Below are 15,394 nucleotides of genomic sequence, written 5' to 3'. Positions count from 1 at the left end.
TCAAATTAAATGCAACATTTGAAAAATTACAAGAAAAAAATGCAAATTCCTTAGAAATGAACAAATGACCTATTATCTTTATGAGTTTAAGTTATCCATATGGAAACTAGCCTCACCTCAAGATTAAATTCCATTAAAAGCAGACAGAAAATACAGGAAAATAAATTCTTTCAAAATTCTATGTTACGAATCAGGCTTACCCCATGCAGCACTTTCCTTCCTGTGTTTACAATGAGCCTCACACAGGACTACTTCATTTTAAATATGAAAATGGGGGGGTTCCCTGGTGGCGCAGTGGTTGAGCGTCCGCCTGCCGATGCAGGGGACGTGGGTTCGCGCCCCGGTCCGGGAAGATCCCACGTGCCGCGGAGCGCCTGGGCCCGTGAGCCGTGGCCGCTGAGCCTGCGCGTCCGGAGCCTGTGCTCCGCAACGGGAGAGGCCACAACAGTGAGAGGCCCGCGTACCGCAAAAAAAAAAAAGAAAGAAAATGGAATCTAAATCACATGACAAAACTAACACATGTATACTAATGTTCAGAAGTGGGAGGAGAAAATGTGACAAAATGAACAGATCACTGGACAGCAGCCAGAGGATAGTCTACGGCTGACTCTGCTGAGAGCTGGCTGTGTAACGATCTTGGGCAAGTCATTTATTCTGCTGCACCATCATTCTTTTCTTTTATGTGTGATCTTAGTTCCCTGTCCAGGGATCGAACCCCTGGCCCCTGCAGTGGAACCTCAGAGTCTTAACCAAAGAACCGCCAGGGAAGTCCCCAAAGGTAGTAGATTAGAATCTGGTTTCTATCAGTTACTAGATCTGGAAGATCTGGAGGTCATTCTAAAAAATCCGTTTTTGTTTTCTTATCGGTAACATGGAGATGATACACACACAAAAATTCTTACCTCACAGGGTTGTTGTAAAAGATACTCTAAAAACTTTGTGAATTGTTTTAAAAAACATAAAACAAACAAAAAAGCAACCACAGCAGCAATGATCATTATTGTTATTCCAGATAGATTTTTAAAAACATATTTTCTGTGCTGTGACTGAAAAGTTGTTACAACAAAATTCTGGGTCTTACAAAATGGGATTAAAAGTAGTTTCAAAATAAATTTGTATCATAGTCTAATGTATGACATATAAACAGTGTTTCAAACAGTTGCGAAACATCTTTTCATTTAACTGCTTTAGTGGCAGAAGAGAAATGAATAGTTAACACAGATGACTATCTATGGTGTAGAGGTAAATGTAGGTGGGTATTTATTTACATTACTTGTAAAGCATATGCAAATGTTAAGTGTTGGATGCACTCACTGGCTGTGACAAGAAACTAGAGAACTGCATTTGGAAAGGGGGGAAGTAAGATTTCCCAACCTTACACCTGACGCTAACACAACACTGTTAATCGACTATGCTCCAATATAAAATAAAAATTAAAAAAAAAAGCGACAGTTGAATCTTTTGGGAATCTTACTATGCTATTTGGTTTGGAAAAATTGTTGTTCTTATGACAACGAAGTTAAAATAGAGCAGACGGAAGGAAAGACTGAATGTCTGTCCTTGGCACAGAGAAATAAGACACACCCCACCCCACCCCCCAGTCACCTTCCAAAATTCATGATGCTGGGAGCCAGCCCCCAAGGAAAGAGTAAATGTGATCTATATAGGGTTTGACGGGTCAGGAAAGGAAATTCACTGCTAACTGTCAAGGAGCTGGAACACTCAAGCTCCTTGTATGATCTCTGAGACCAGGTCTGCACAAGGGGTGTCCAAGTCCTAAGGTCATAATGATTCCAAAGGTACAAAGAAGGAGGTGCATTTGAAAATGGGGAAGATGCTAACAGGCATATTCTGGAAACCCACAAAAGAAACAACATGAGTCATTCTCTGATTCTGGTAAAAGGAGGTGAAGTGACCTATATGTGAAAGTGCAAATGATTTTCTTTTTAACAAGAAATACCCCTTCTTTTAAAAGAGGACCATCAAAGCAGCAAGGCTTTGAGCACTGCTGTTCCTTGCAGTCTGTAAAGACAGGGAGTACAGTGTGTTTTGGTGTATGAACTGTGAGAATTCTGCAGGAGGCAGTCGGTGGGTCGTGCTGGAGATATGTCAATGAATGCCAGGTCAAGAGGTTTTGGAATCAAGGGGAAGACTCATGCTACTGGGTCTTGGAAAGTATCAGCAAAAATAGCCCTCAAAATGTAAAGAGAGTCAAAGAGGCTCTCCAAGAACCCAACACATTATGCCCTGGACAGGGAAGACCTTTCTCTTTCACCCGCTGGAAACCAATCACATATCCTCACCAAGCCAGTGTCCTGCCCTTGAACTTGGTTTGTCGTACCTCGTGCCGGGAAATCTGGGCTTGCAGCTCCTGGATGTCGCTGGTGGCCACAGGCTTATCCTCAATCTCTCTGTGAGCTCCTTCTATGAGCTCCTGGAGGTGTTGCATTTCTTGCTCGTATTGTTCATATTGCACCACAGCCTCCTTTGAAAGAAAAAAAAAAAGACAATTATCTGTCTATGCCAATAACTGTGTAAGTGCTTCTGTGCTGCTATGTGCCAAACTCTGGTGCTAACTCCTATTTACCCATGTGTCAAGGGAACAAAGAAATGATGGGGAAAATTCCTAGATGATTCAGATCCTCAGCTCTACTCAGATATTTCAGAGCCTTCTCTCTAAAACATTTTGGCAAGATTACTGATGGTCTGAAAATAGTTAAGTGGCTAGATCCTCTTTCTCCTCCGTATTGTCCTAAAGACGGCAATGTCATGGTCTAGAGCATGGTAGAAAGCAGTACGAAAAGCATGATTACTTCATTTTTCCATCAAAGAAATACTAAATATATATGTAAGGCACTCAGCTAAGTGCTGGAATAGGGGATATAAAACTGAATGAAGCATGGGGGGCTTCCCTGGTGGCGCAGTCGTTGAGAGTCCGCCTGCCGATGCAGGCGACACAGGCTCGTGACCTGGTCCGGGAAGATCCCACATGCCGCGGAGCGGCTGGGCCCATGAGCCATGGCCGCTGGGCCTGCTCGTTCGGAGCCTGTGCTCCACAACGGGAGAGGCCACAACAGTGAGAGGCGCGCGGACCGCAAAAAAAAAAAAAAAAAAAAAAAGAATGAAGCATGACTTCTACCCTCAGGTTTTTACTGTCTAAAAAATTACAAGATAATGCAAGTAGAGTTGACCAAATAGACCATTAGTGGTTTAATGAGAGGACATGTATACAATTTTTGGATAAAGTAGGTGAAATATTAGTTGAAAGTAGATAGGAGATAAATAGTGTCATTTCTTCCTAGTAAATAATTGTTCTCTTATTAGGGGAAGAGAATAAGAGTTATAGTTGGATGTACTTCTCAGGCAATAAAATGTTATCAATAAGCTGAAATATAAAAAAAGAAAAAAAAATTCTGTAATATACCCTAGCAGTAAAGTCTTATTACAAAGTTCTAGATGATTTTTCAGATGAATAATGAGATAAAAATCTATGATTGAATATAAAAATTAACCTTCATAAGTTGTTCTTTATAAAAAAAATAATTGCTAAAAGATAGTTTTCACCAAAGGATATTTTTAATAGAGCTTTCCCCAGGCTTTTGTGGATGATCCAAATGATAGCATCTCATGTCCTTATTTTATATAACCACAACAAGCTGTCTGAGTTAACACTCTGGATGTGTTTTGATGGCTGAGCCCACGCAAATGCTAAGAAAAGCAGCCCATGACTCATCTGCTGCTGCTCTGTGGGTGGCGTGGGGACCACCTGCAGACGCTGGCTGGCCCCGCTGCACGTGCCTGCATGATGTTGCACTGCTGGATGGCTGTGTGCTGGAGCCGGCTGGCCCCCTCCTGCAGGCGCAGAGCTGCGTGGCACAGCGGCAAGCTGGTGACAACGTCCTCGGGGATCCGGAGCGCGCTCTGGCTCATCTGCACCGCGTGGACTTTTGGCTTGAGTGACTCCATTTCAGAGAGCAAATGCTGAAAGTGCCAGTTCACATTTCATATTTTAAATTTTTTTAATTTTATACCTTATACAAATTTGATAATTTATTTACATAAAATATATGTATACATAAAATATACATTTTCCATTTAAAATGTATATTCTGAAATATTTTATGTTTTAATGGTTTATTTCATAAGCAAGAGACATTTACTAAATTACAGCTCTGTCCCTAGTTATAAAAATTTTCCCAGGAATTTTTTTAAATCATGCATACAGTGCACAGACTAAAACAGAGTTTAGAAATTACTGTTCCTAACTATCCTTTCTTTTTCAAAAATATAGCTCCCTACCCATTTCCCCTGAATTATTTTTGCTTGCCTGTCGGTGAGAGAGTTGCTCCTTGAGACTAAGACGTCCAACTTCTGGAGAAGTCAGTGCTGTCTGGGCTTGCTCCAAAGCAACTTGTAAGTTTCTGAGCTCTGTTTCAAATTTTTTCATATCCTGCAGAGTAAGAGCGATGTGAATGTCGATATATAAGCACTTGAAGTCCAAAGTCATAGGTGGAGAATAGCATCAGGCAGGACCCTATAGGGCCTTCTGGGGCAGACCCCCTCCCCTCCCCTCTGCTTGAGCTCCTCTCTGAAGTACCCAGATAACAGTATCTCATGCACATTTCCTGAGCTGTTTAATGGAGCTGAAAAGCCCCCACCTGATGGAAGATGTTAACTATTGATGACCATGAGCTCACAGCCCCAGGCCTCCTGAAGCTTAAGGACTGATACTGTTAAGCTCTGTGACATCTCCCTGTTACCTCAACCAGTCAGAGAACTGTGCACAAGCTGATCACATATGCTGTGAAGCCCCTCTCCCTCTCCCGGACTTTAAAAATGCTTTGCTGAAACTCTGCAAAGGGTTTGGGGTTTTGTGGGGCATGAGCCACCCGTCTCCTTGCATGGCCCAAATCTTTCTCTGCTCCAAAATCCGATGTTTAGGTGTTGTTTGACGTCACTGTGAGTCAGACACACAACCATAACCATCACAGTCAAGAAGGCTCATCAGAGGTAAGCACTCTACGTTTGCTATACAACCACGATTGTTTTTTTAATGATAGACTTTTCCATTTAAATTACTTTTTTTTTTAAGAAAACATTTTGTGTTTTACCTTGGCAGCATCGTGGAGATTCTGCAAATGAATTCTGATCATCTGCCGCAGCCCCTCAGTCTCCCGTCCCAGGTCTGCTACTTGCTGAGACATTTTTTCCGTATGGTACACGCTATTGAGGTACTGTAATTTCTCAGTCATCACTTCCAGATTGTTGCAAATCTCTTCAGATTCTTCTAGCATGGTCTAGAGTGAATTATCAATGTTCATAACATTGACAGGTAGGCAGAGAGGTATGGGTAATCAATACGGTGTGGTTTAAAGACCATCAGACTGGGGAGGGAGTAAGGAGATGTAATTCACATTTTCCATGCACATTGTGTAGGTCGTGTGTCTTACTGTGTTTAACCTTCACAGCCCTGTGCCTGCTCCCCACTTCCTGTTACCCCCTTTTCAAAAAGAAATCAAATTTCAGGAGCTGTAAACAATTTGTTGAGGCCACCTCTGTTGGACCAAAAGGCTACTGCTCCAACTGCCACCCCAAGCGGCTCCCCGGTGAGGGTCAGGACGTGACTACTGCCAGCAGTGGTGATGCTCTGATGCATTGGGTATCTTCATCAGGTCACTGGCCCCCCTTTTCTCATATTCAAACTAAAGCGATGCTTTTCAGTTCTCATATTCTGTATCTAAGACCTAAGCATATATGGATCTAAGAAATGAAAATAAGACAAGAGCATCACAAACACTTGCTTTAAGTGAGACAAAGGGGTAGAGACAACTTGGCATAAAACAAAGCCCTTGTCATTCAAGATAGTATCATCTCTTGGGACTAATAACAACACCAACAGAATAATAAGCATGTAATATGCATTTTATGAGCAGAGTGAAAGAAGAAAGGGTTAAGGATGCCAGAAATGAGATGTGCTACTGCTTGCAGGAGGGTTGAGAGAAGGCTTCCTGGGAGAGTCACATCTGAGCTGAGTCAGAAGAATGTTTGTATTGACAGATGGGGAGGAAAAGGAAAGACATTTTATGCTGAGGGGACAGAATAATAAGTAAAGGCACATAGGTGAGTGAGCACAAAATGTGCAGTTCCTGGGGTGTGTGATGTGTAAACAGGAGAAATGGGAGATGGGACATTACTCTTAGGCAATAGATTCTTATTTTAAAAAATAAAGTACATCTTTTTTCTCACAATAAATGTCAAATACATATATTATATAACATTATATATTATATAACGTATTATATATTATATATATTATAAAGCTTAGAAAATATTGAAAAATAAAGAAGATAAAATAGTCCATAATCCCATATCCCAGAGATAACTTTAAGCAATAACTGCTGTTCAGTTTGGGTATAATTTTAGGTAATTGAGATAATAACATACCTACAATTTTCCATCCTTTCACCTGATATTAGAACACATGCATTTTCTCTCTCTGTGTTGTTTTTGGATAAAGTCAGCACGAGAGAACTCCCCAGAATAGTGTGTGACAGGCTGAGTTTCCTCCTGAATGTCTGTGTGAGGTCACCACCAATACCTGACATCCGTCCTCCTGTGTCCCTCAATGCACTCAACCCGCTGAACTGCCCAAGTCAAAAACACCCGGGGGGCTTCCCTGGTGGCGCAGTGGTTGAGAGTCTGCCTGCTGATGCAGGGGACACGGGTTCGTGCCCCGGTCCGGGAAGATCCCACATGCCGCGGAGCGGCTGGGCCCGTGAGCCATGGCCGCTGGGCCTGCGCGTCCGGAGCCTGTGCTCCGCAACGGGAGAGGCCACAACAGTGAGAGGCCCGCATACCACAAAAACAAAAACAAAAACAAAAACAAAAACAAAAAAGCACCTGGGAACCATGCTTGGATCCTCCCTCTCTTTCAGCCACACCCAACAGCCTCCAAGTCCAGAGTTCTTGCTGGGTAATAGCCCTTGATTTTTGTCCTCTCTCAGCCTCCAAAGAGAGGCCTTGTCATTGTCTACTGGAAACTGAAACCACCTTCTAGCTGTCTTACCTTCATCCATCTGTTTTCCACAGGCTTCTAAGTCATCTTTCTTAAACTGTAAGTCTGAGCTTGTCACTTGCCTTTAGAATATCTGTCCAAGGCTTAGAGTGACTACAGGAGAAAGAGGCCAAGTTCCTAACAGGCTTCCATGATCTGTCTTTGTCTTCTCCCTCTTTCCAGCTCTCTGCAGACCTCCTCGCCAGCACACCAGCTAGAGCACCCCTCACTCCCACTGCCGGGATTTCAATATGCGGTTTTGTCTAAAACTCCAGGACAAGTAGGCTGCGTGTCTTTCAGGATTCAGCTCAGAATCACCTTTTCCTTCCTTAATCTTCTCAAATCCTGGGCAGTCTGGGTTGGGTACCCTCCCATGAGTCCCTTCAGCATCTTGGGCTCTCAATCCCTGCACTTATCACACTGTATTGTAATTGTCTACATCTGTCTTTCTATCTCCTTTCTCCCTTTAATTATCAACTCCCTGGGACAGTGGCAGGGAATATCCTTTGTGCTTCAAATGCCTAACAAAATTCCTAGCTTTGGAAAGCACTCTATAAATGATTATTCAATACATAAATGAATGAGAGCTGGAGCTATTTAAAAAAAAACAAAAACAAAACAGAAAACTACCTTCTTGGTCATTTTAAAGATGACATTATATTTTATGAAATCCAAAAATTTACTCAGAAAACTTTGACATTTAAGTTTTCTTTAAAATTCCAGTATAGTCATTAATACTCATATAAAATATTTCCTACATTTCGGATTACAGAGTAGTAATGTTCTGTTGATCATGATACATTTTCCAATGGTTTTTCAAAGAGATTTAACCAAGTTACCAGCAGTTACCAGTAGTGTTTGATAGCTCTCACTTCTTTAAATATGAACTTTTAAAAATACCGTTAACTTGATAATTAAAATGCTCTCTCTCTTTTAAATTTGCATTTCTAGATTTCTAATGAATACTTTTTCATTGTTTACAACCAATTGTAACTTAAGTCTTGTCTGTTAATGTATAATGCATAACGTCAGGCAGAACAACTCTGTAGTTGTTTAAGAAAGATTTCTTGAGAGGAGTGTGCAGGATTGATTAGAGAAGAAAGATAAATACAGGGAAACCAATTAGGAACTTGTTAAAGCATTCCAAGAAGGAGAAAATGAGGCTTTGATCTAGAACCCTGTCAACTGGAATGGAAAAGGGGATGCATTTAAAAGACATGAATATACATAAATCAGAATAAAAGAGAGAAAATCTAAAATACTTGAGGATACTCATGTAACTTAAATAAAGACCATTTTGTATTTGATTGCAAGATAACTGGCTATTAGATATCTGTATCTAATTCAAGCCTAAATTATAAAGGGATGAAATAATTTCCTGGATGATAGGGTCGAGAGAAAACTTCAGAGGAAATGAAGTAATGCGGCCCCCATGTGGTGTGGACTCATTCCCAGCTGACCCCTACTTCCTGCCAGAGGTCAGCCCACTGTGACCAGGCAGAAGGGCTAGAAGGAAGAGGCATGAGATTGATGCTCTGACTGAGGACACATGTGCCGGGGACTGTGCTTGATGATGGCACATATGTTAAACCATTTGGTCTTCATGATAACTCTTCAGTATGAATATCATTTACATCTCCATCTTATTGATGATAAGATTGAATTCTGAGAGGCAAAGTAGTTTCCTCCAACTTACACAGCTCTAAATGTCAGAACTTGCTTTCCCCATCAGTCTGAGTCTGGAGGCTATAATCTTTCCACCTGTCCCTACAGCTCTTCCTGGGGAAGAATTTCCCACCATATCCCTGCATACAATTATTTCAAAGAAGCTGAAAAAAAAAAAAAAAAAAAAAGAGTCCTATCTGGATGATTATTTTTGGTCTTGGGAAATGGAAAGTCTAGGGGAGACAGAGGAGGATATTTATTTACATATATGGTCTTATGAAATCTCATGGGTAGCTACTTTCTTTCAATCCCCTGGACAAGTTGTTAGGGCTACCTTACCTTTCTTTTTTCCTGGCACCTAAAATAATTTTACATCACGGTCCTCTAAATTTTCTGTCAGCCTAGCCAGTTAAATCAAAGCACTCTCTTAGTTACTCTTTGAAAACTATTTTCCCAAAGTTACCTGATGTGAAATGTATTGTTCCCGAAGTTGGCTTGCAGAATTCCATGCAATCTTTCCATGTACTGAGACTTTAGCTTTCTCAATCCACTTCAGAATTGTCTCCAGCATTTCACTGTATTCTTCTAAATGGGATGCTGCCTGAAAAATCATTAATATTCAGATAACAAATGTAAACTCTGCTTCGTGAGCTAGACATCAGTCTTCGATCTCTCTTTGGATACAGTAATCCTAGGAATTGATCATTATGATATCTGTGATACCTAAAGGTATCATGAAAAATTATTTCCTTATTGAACATCTATTAAGGACTTCCCAGTGACTTTAGGATAAAGTCCAAGTTCTTACTATGCTTGAATAATCTTTTAAAAAAATTCTCCATTCTTATCTCTTCTTCCTCTACCTAGCTCTTCCCTCTCCCTCCTTTCACTCTACCCTCACTGAATAAGGAGGTGGTAGCTGGGGATTATAGGTTTCAATATTATAATTTATTGGTTGCAAATTCTGATTTATCTCATCCCCGATTGCAGAAAGAAACATAATCAATTTGCAAAAGTTCAGTCTATGCTCAACAATTATGATGATGTGTGACCTGAACCAATTAAGTAAAGGCAAACATACATATATATATATATATATATATATTTACTTATTTATAAAAAGTCCATTTATATGAACACCTTTGTCAATAAATTTATAATATGGTTTGATATAAAATAAAGTCAGGTTTACATGTCAATCTTAGGAATACAGGCATGGTATGAAATAAGCTACACTTAACTTACTCTCATCACTGTCCATATTATCTTTTCACTTATTTTTATTTATTTATTTTTTTAATAAATTTATTTATTTATTTTTGGCTGTGTTGGGTCTTCGTTTCTGTGCGAGGGCTTTCTCTAGTTGTGGCAAGTGGGGGCCACTCTTCATCGCGGTCTTTTCACTTATTTTTAAAAGCAAAAAATAGAAAATTGCATTTTGGCTTTAGAGAATGTTGATTACCGGCTGGGAAAACATACCTGGCTGAGCTTAGAGAGCCGGTTATCGGCCAGTCTAATGGCCTGCTGGTGAAGTTCAGTCAGTTTTCCTATCTTCTTGGCCAGGGGTTTACCCAGTTGGCCACTCTGTTCCGAGAATTTTTGTACTGCTTCATCTAGGTCCATTAATTTTAAGTTACAGACATCTAATTCCTTTCCTAGCACCTGGATGGTCATCAAAAGGAAAGAACGTTAGACTATAGAAAATAAATTTCTCCAGATTTTCCAGAATCAGAAGGATTATATGTTAAATGATTTTTGTAAAAGCCAAATATATAAGAATAATTCAACTATGATCGGTTCATTTCTGTTTCTTCAGTTGAAAAGGCAGAGCAGGATGTTTTGTAACCCTGGTGTTTATTTCCTACGAGGCTGAGAGAGCTAAAATTTTCCTTCTGTCCCACCCGAAAAGGATCAGTCACTTAACTCATTGGCAAAATGAGAACAGGGATTTAACTACCAAGAACATCCTTCATTTTGAAATTTATATACTTGTAATCCTAAACCATCATTTAGTCCTTTGACACTACATATGCATGTATATTTATGAATACAGTTTAACTGTGATAATAGATTATATGATATAAGTAGCTCTATACTATTGTATTTACAAAATTTCTTTACTGCCTGCCTTTACTCTCTGGTTTTCATGAAGCCTGCTAATCAAGGAAGCTTTTTTTTTTTTTTTTTCTGTATCTTCAAAATAAACTAATGCACTCAAAATATTTAATTCATTCAATAGCGCCCCTTATATTTCCACTTCTCCTTCCTTACCTTTTGGTCAGTTTTAGCTTGAACTAAATTATCTGTCTTTGCTCTCAGCTTGGTTAGAATAGTTGTGAGATCTTTGGCTATCTTCTGAATTTGCTGGCTGAATTCCTGACTCATGGCCTTGCTCTGTTCAACTTCTTTTATTTTGTCCTGGATCTAAATAATCAATGAGAACAGCAAAATCAACCATGGTAAAAATTGGATAATTAATACTAATACATATCTCCATCTTCAGATACTGCCAAGAGGCACTTTAGGTCATCAACACTGCTTTGGCATCAAAGTACCTCAACAAGCCAGCCACGTGCAATTACAAACTCTCATGGTTTTCCCTGCAGCCTTACTTCCCGCCATTTTACGTATTAACTGCACCTCTTTCTGCTGCTATTTCAGCAAAGGAACAAGCAATGCATGTACAGTGATTCACTCATCAGATGTTTACAGGAAGCAGTGCAGATAGCTGAGTTTGAATTCTATCTTCTCCTCTTACTAACTCTGTGACCCTAAACATACAAACTCTTCTAAGCCTTTTTCTTCATAAAATGGAAGACGATTCCAGATAATTGGAGGCACACAGATTTGTGTCCATGCACCTTTTCATAAGTAACTGTTAGTGATCTGTTAACTCTTTTTCTAACTTCCAATTACCTCTGTGTAGTATGACAAAAAAGCACAGAACATGTCCAATGGGAAGGAAAATGAAAAATCAGTTAATATTTACAAGTTTCTAATGGCTTTGATTTGATATGATAACAAACATTCATATTTTGCTTATAATAAAATGTTGAAGGGAAGATGGTAAAGAAATATTTTCTTTGTACAAATGAAAGGCCTTAAAAAAATCTCTTTAAGTGATGCCGATGTAATGTATGGCATGGTGACTATAGTTAACAATCTTATATTGCATACTTGAAGGTTGCTAAGAGAGCACTTCTTAAAAGTTTTCATCACAAGAAAAAAAAATTTTATAACTATGTATGGTTTTGAATGCTAACTAGATTTATTGTGCTGATCATTTTGTAATATATAAAAATAGCAAATCAAATCTCCTTAGTAGTGAGGAAATACACCATTCAAAGAGTACTTTTTTTGACTTCATTATTTTGAGTTGCGCGCTAATGTAAATGGAATGCATGTGAATAACTCTATTATAGGGAAATTTATCCAGAGGGAAAAAACCCTGAAATTTGAACTCCTTTTTTTCTTTTTCTTTTCTTTTTTTTTTTTTTTTGCGGTACGCGGGCCTCTCACTGTTGTGGCCTCTCCCGTTGTGAAGCACAGGCTCCGGACGCGCAGGCTCAGCGGCCATGGCTCACGGGCCCAGCCGCTCCGCGGCATGTGGGATCTTCCCGTACCGGGGCACAAACCCGTGTTCCCTGCATCGGCAGGCGGACTCTCAACCACTGCGCCACCAGGGAAGCCCTGAACTCCTTTTTTTAAGATCTGAACTCGCCAAGTCATCCTTCCCAAAAGACCTTCCAATGTCTAAGAAGAAAAACCAAATAAGTAATACTGTAAAATATTAGTATTAAAATTAATATTTTAATACTTAAAATAGAAAATAATATTTTAGTTTTGGTCAATAGTATGATGCAGTAGAATTAGGCTTTGATGAAAATTTTTAAACACTTTGCATCATACACTGGAGAGTCTAAAAGGTACAGCACACTTACATGAATTTTATAGTTTTATAGTTTCTACAATGCAATACTACTTTCCATGTCATGTAGTAGTTTAGAATTATCCTCCCTTTATCTGCTGTAGACCAGTTTTAACTAAACTGCTTTAGCGTTAGGCCACCAAGAAGGTCCTAAAACCCATTATGTTTCCATACAAATGCTACTGAAGCTATTTTCCTTACATGAGAGTGTATGTTCTTTACAAGGAGTTAAGATTAGAAATATCCCTCTGATCTCAGTACTATGAATGGCTATGTAGCAATTTGTTAAATTAAAAAAAAAAAAAAAGGTTTGTTTTAAAATTTATACACATTCCGGGCTTCCCTGGTGGCGCAGTGGTTGAGAGTCCCCCTGCCTATGCAGGGGACATGGGTTCGTGCCCTGGTCCGGGAGGATCCCACGTGCCGTGGAGCGGCTGGGCCCATGAGCCATGGCCGCTGAGCCTGCGCGTCCAGAGCCTGTGCTCCGCAACGGGAGAGGCCACAACAGTGAGAGGCCTGCGTACCGCAAAAAAAAATATATATATATATACATTCCTTTCCTTAGTTATTTGGAAGTTAGCGTTAGACTGATAGGACTTCCTCTAGACACAATACGGGACCCTATAGCGTGCATTTGGGGTAGAAACCTCATTCCTGGTTTTACCTTATTGTTTTAACTCTGATTTTCCCTTTCTTCAAATATCTTCACCTACTACATCTTGCTGAACTGAAAAAACAAAAGAAGTGTGCCTGGCAGACTCTGGATACTCTATAAATATTTGTTGAATACATGAAATGTATCTTCGTTTCTTTGAGTAATTTCCTTTTGGAAGCAGAAAAATTATCTTTAATGTTTGACAGTATTGTTCACATCTAATATCTTCTCATATGCTTCTTGCCTATGAATAAGACCTCTAATTTAATATTATTATTTTATACGGATCTTTTTCTTTTTAACTCTGTTTCCATGAAGACAGGATTGTGAAAATCACGAACTCTCATACAAGAGTACTGAGCCTATAAAAGAGTGGAAAAGTACTCTTTCTTGACCGTAGGTTTACCTGATCATGGACAGTTCCTAGATCCAAGGCCACTTCGGCTAGCTGAAGAGAGAGCTCAGCAGGTAATACAGTGTAAAGACCAAGATACTTATTATTCTGTTCTTCAGCCATTTTCTCAATGTTCTGTCGGTGATTTGCGGCTTCTGTTAGGAGAATCTGAAGAAAAGATCAACATAAGAAATTTCTGGGAGCCTGATAAGGAAATTTAATTTTTATGGGTACAGAGACAAGGCTATGTATTGTTCCTCAAAATATGATTAAGTGTGGAATTAGAGAAACGCATTTACAAAAAGCAAAATTTTCTTTAGTCTCAATAAGAAGCATGTCCACTTTATACAGAACAAAAGAAAGCCCAATGAAATAATACTGAAAGTCTTTTCTAGAAAACATTTCTAAAATTGTTTAATTCTATTATTTCATTGAATATAAACAGATACATTTGATTAAAAGCAGGACAATTTTTTAACATGATGGGTCTAGGGAACGAGTTTTGTACCTTAAGTTCTTCAAGGTGAGCATCTATTTCTATTGTTGGATTCCCCAAATACTCCTTCGTTTCCTGAACCCAAGATTTCACTGAATTGATTTGGGTCTCCACCACTTCTCGCTCCTTCAGCTCCTGCCTTAACACCTTTCTGGTCTTCTTCACTTTCTCCTGTATACTTTAGACATAGTAAAGGGAGAAAGCAGATGTGGATTGAAAGGAAAGGAACCCCCCCCCAATACATGACATCAAATTGTCAAAAACAGACATTAAAAAAGTGAAGCCGCCTATCTTTTTTCCAAGTAAAGACACTTGCCCCAAACTGCCAGATAATTTTCAGTAACATTTAAGTTTACTTCAAGTATAACAGAAGAAAATACATCATGTGAAGTGAATGATTTCTCCCTGGAAAATTGAGGGCTGACATACTCCCATGCCACTAAACTGCACCTCATTTTCTTGTCGAGAGTAACCTGGAGATTGTTTGATTATTTATTTCCTCTCTGAAAATCTACTCATGGTGCAGAATCATCAGCCTTTAAAAGTAATGTGTAACTGGAATATCTGTGCCTATTAGAAACTAGTCTTTAAATAAAGACTCAAACTTTGGAAATTGTATGATTAATAATGTCCAACATCCAAATCGTAAGTCTTTATTTGAATTGACATAAATTTGGTTAAAAAAATTTAAATACGTGGAGTCAGATTATCCTGAACTCATCTATAAGTGAAGGGGTGAATGTAGGCTATGTATGAGTAATAGTAGTTAACACAGGAGTTAAATTACATAGAGGCGTTTCCTCTCTGGCCCCATAAGTGAATCAGCCTGGTTACATATCATTAAGATTAACTTTCAGGACTTCCCTGGTGATGCAGCGGTTAAGAATCCGCCTGCCAACACAGGGGACACAGGTTCAAACCCTGGTCCGGGAAGATCCCACATGCTGCGGAAAAACTAAGCCCGTGCGCCACAACTACTGAGCCCGTGCGCCACAACAAGAGAAGCCCGCACACCGCAACGAAGAGTGGTCCCCCTACTGAGCCCGTGCGCCACAACAAGAGAAGCCCGCACACCGCAACGAAGAGTGGCCCCCCCCCCCCCCTTCCACAACTAGAGAAAACCTGTGTGTAGCAATGAAGACCCAACACAGCCAAAAATAAATAAATAAATAATAAATAAAAGATTAACTTTCTCTAAGTTC

General features: G+C 39.6%; 1 protein-coding gene across 1 annotated transcript in view; it reads right to left on the bottom strand.

The window, feature by feature from the left end:
• The window catches only part of SYNE1 (spectrin repeat containing nuclear envelope protein 1), a 385,453-nt gene that overhangs the window by 171,811 nt on the left and 198,248 nt on the right, over positions 1–15,394 (bottom strand). The window contains exons 80-88 of the mRNA XM_007458743.1: positions 14,205–14,370; positions 13,709–13,864; positions 10,991–11,143; positions 10,199–10,381; positions 9,183–9,320; positions 5,112–5,297; positions 4,328–4,450; positions 3,799–3,981; positions 2,342–2,485 (exon numbers count right to left, since the gene is read on the bottom strand). Of these exons, the coding sequence (XP_007458805.1) occupies positions 2,342–2,485; positions 3,799–3,981; positions 4,328–4,450; positions 5,112–5,297; positions 9,183–9,320; positions 10,199–10,381; positions 10,991–11,143; positions 13,709–13,864; positions 14,205–14,370 (1,432 nt within the window). The remainder of the gene's footprint in view (positions 1–2,341; positions 2,486–3,798; positions 3,982–4,327; positions 4,451–5,111; positions 5,298–9,182; positions 9,321–10,198; positions 10,382–10,990; positions 11,144–13,708; positions 13,865–14,204; positions 14,371–15,394) is intronic.

The sequence above is a fragment of the Lipotes vexillifer genome, unplaced genomic scaffold (assembly GCF_000442215.2).
Source record: "Lipotes vexillifer unplaced genomic scaffold, Lipotes_vexillifer_v1.1 scaffold639, whole genome shotgun sequence".
In the NCBI taxonomy this organism is placed as follows: Eukaryota; Metazoa; Chordata; class Mammalia; order Artiodactyla; family Lipotidae; genus Lipotes; species Lipotes vexillifer.
Note: the sequence above shows the minus strand (reverse complement) of the source record. Positions and strands in the feature narration are given on the sequence as shown.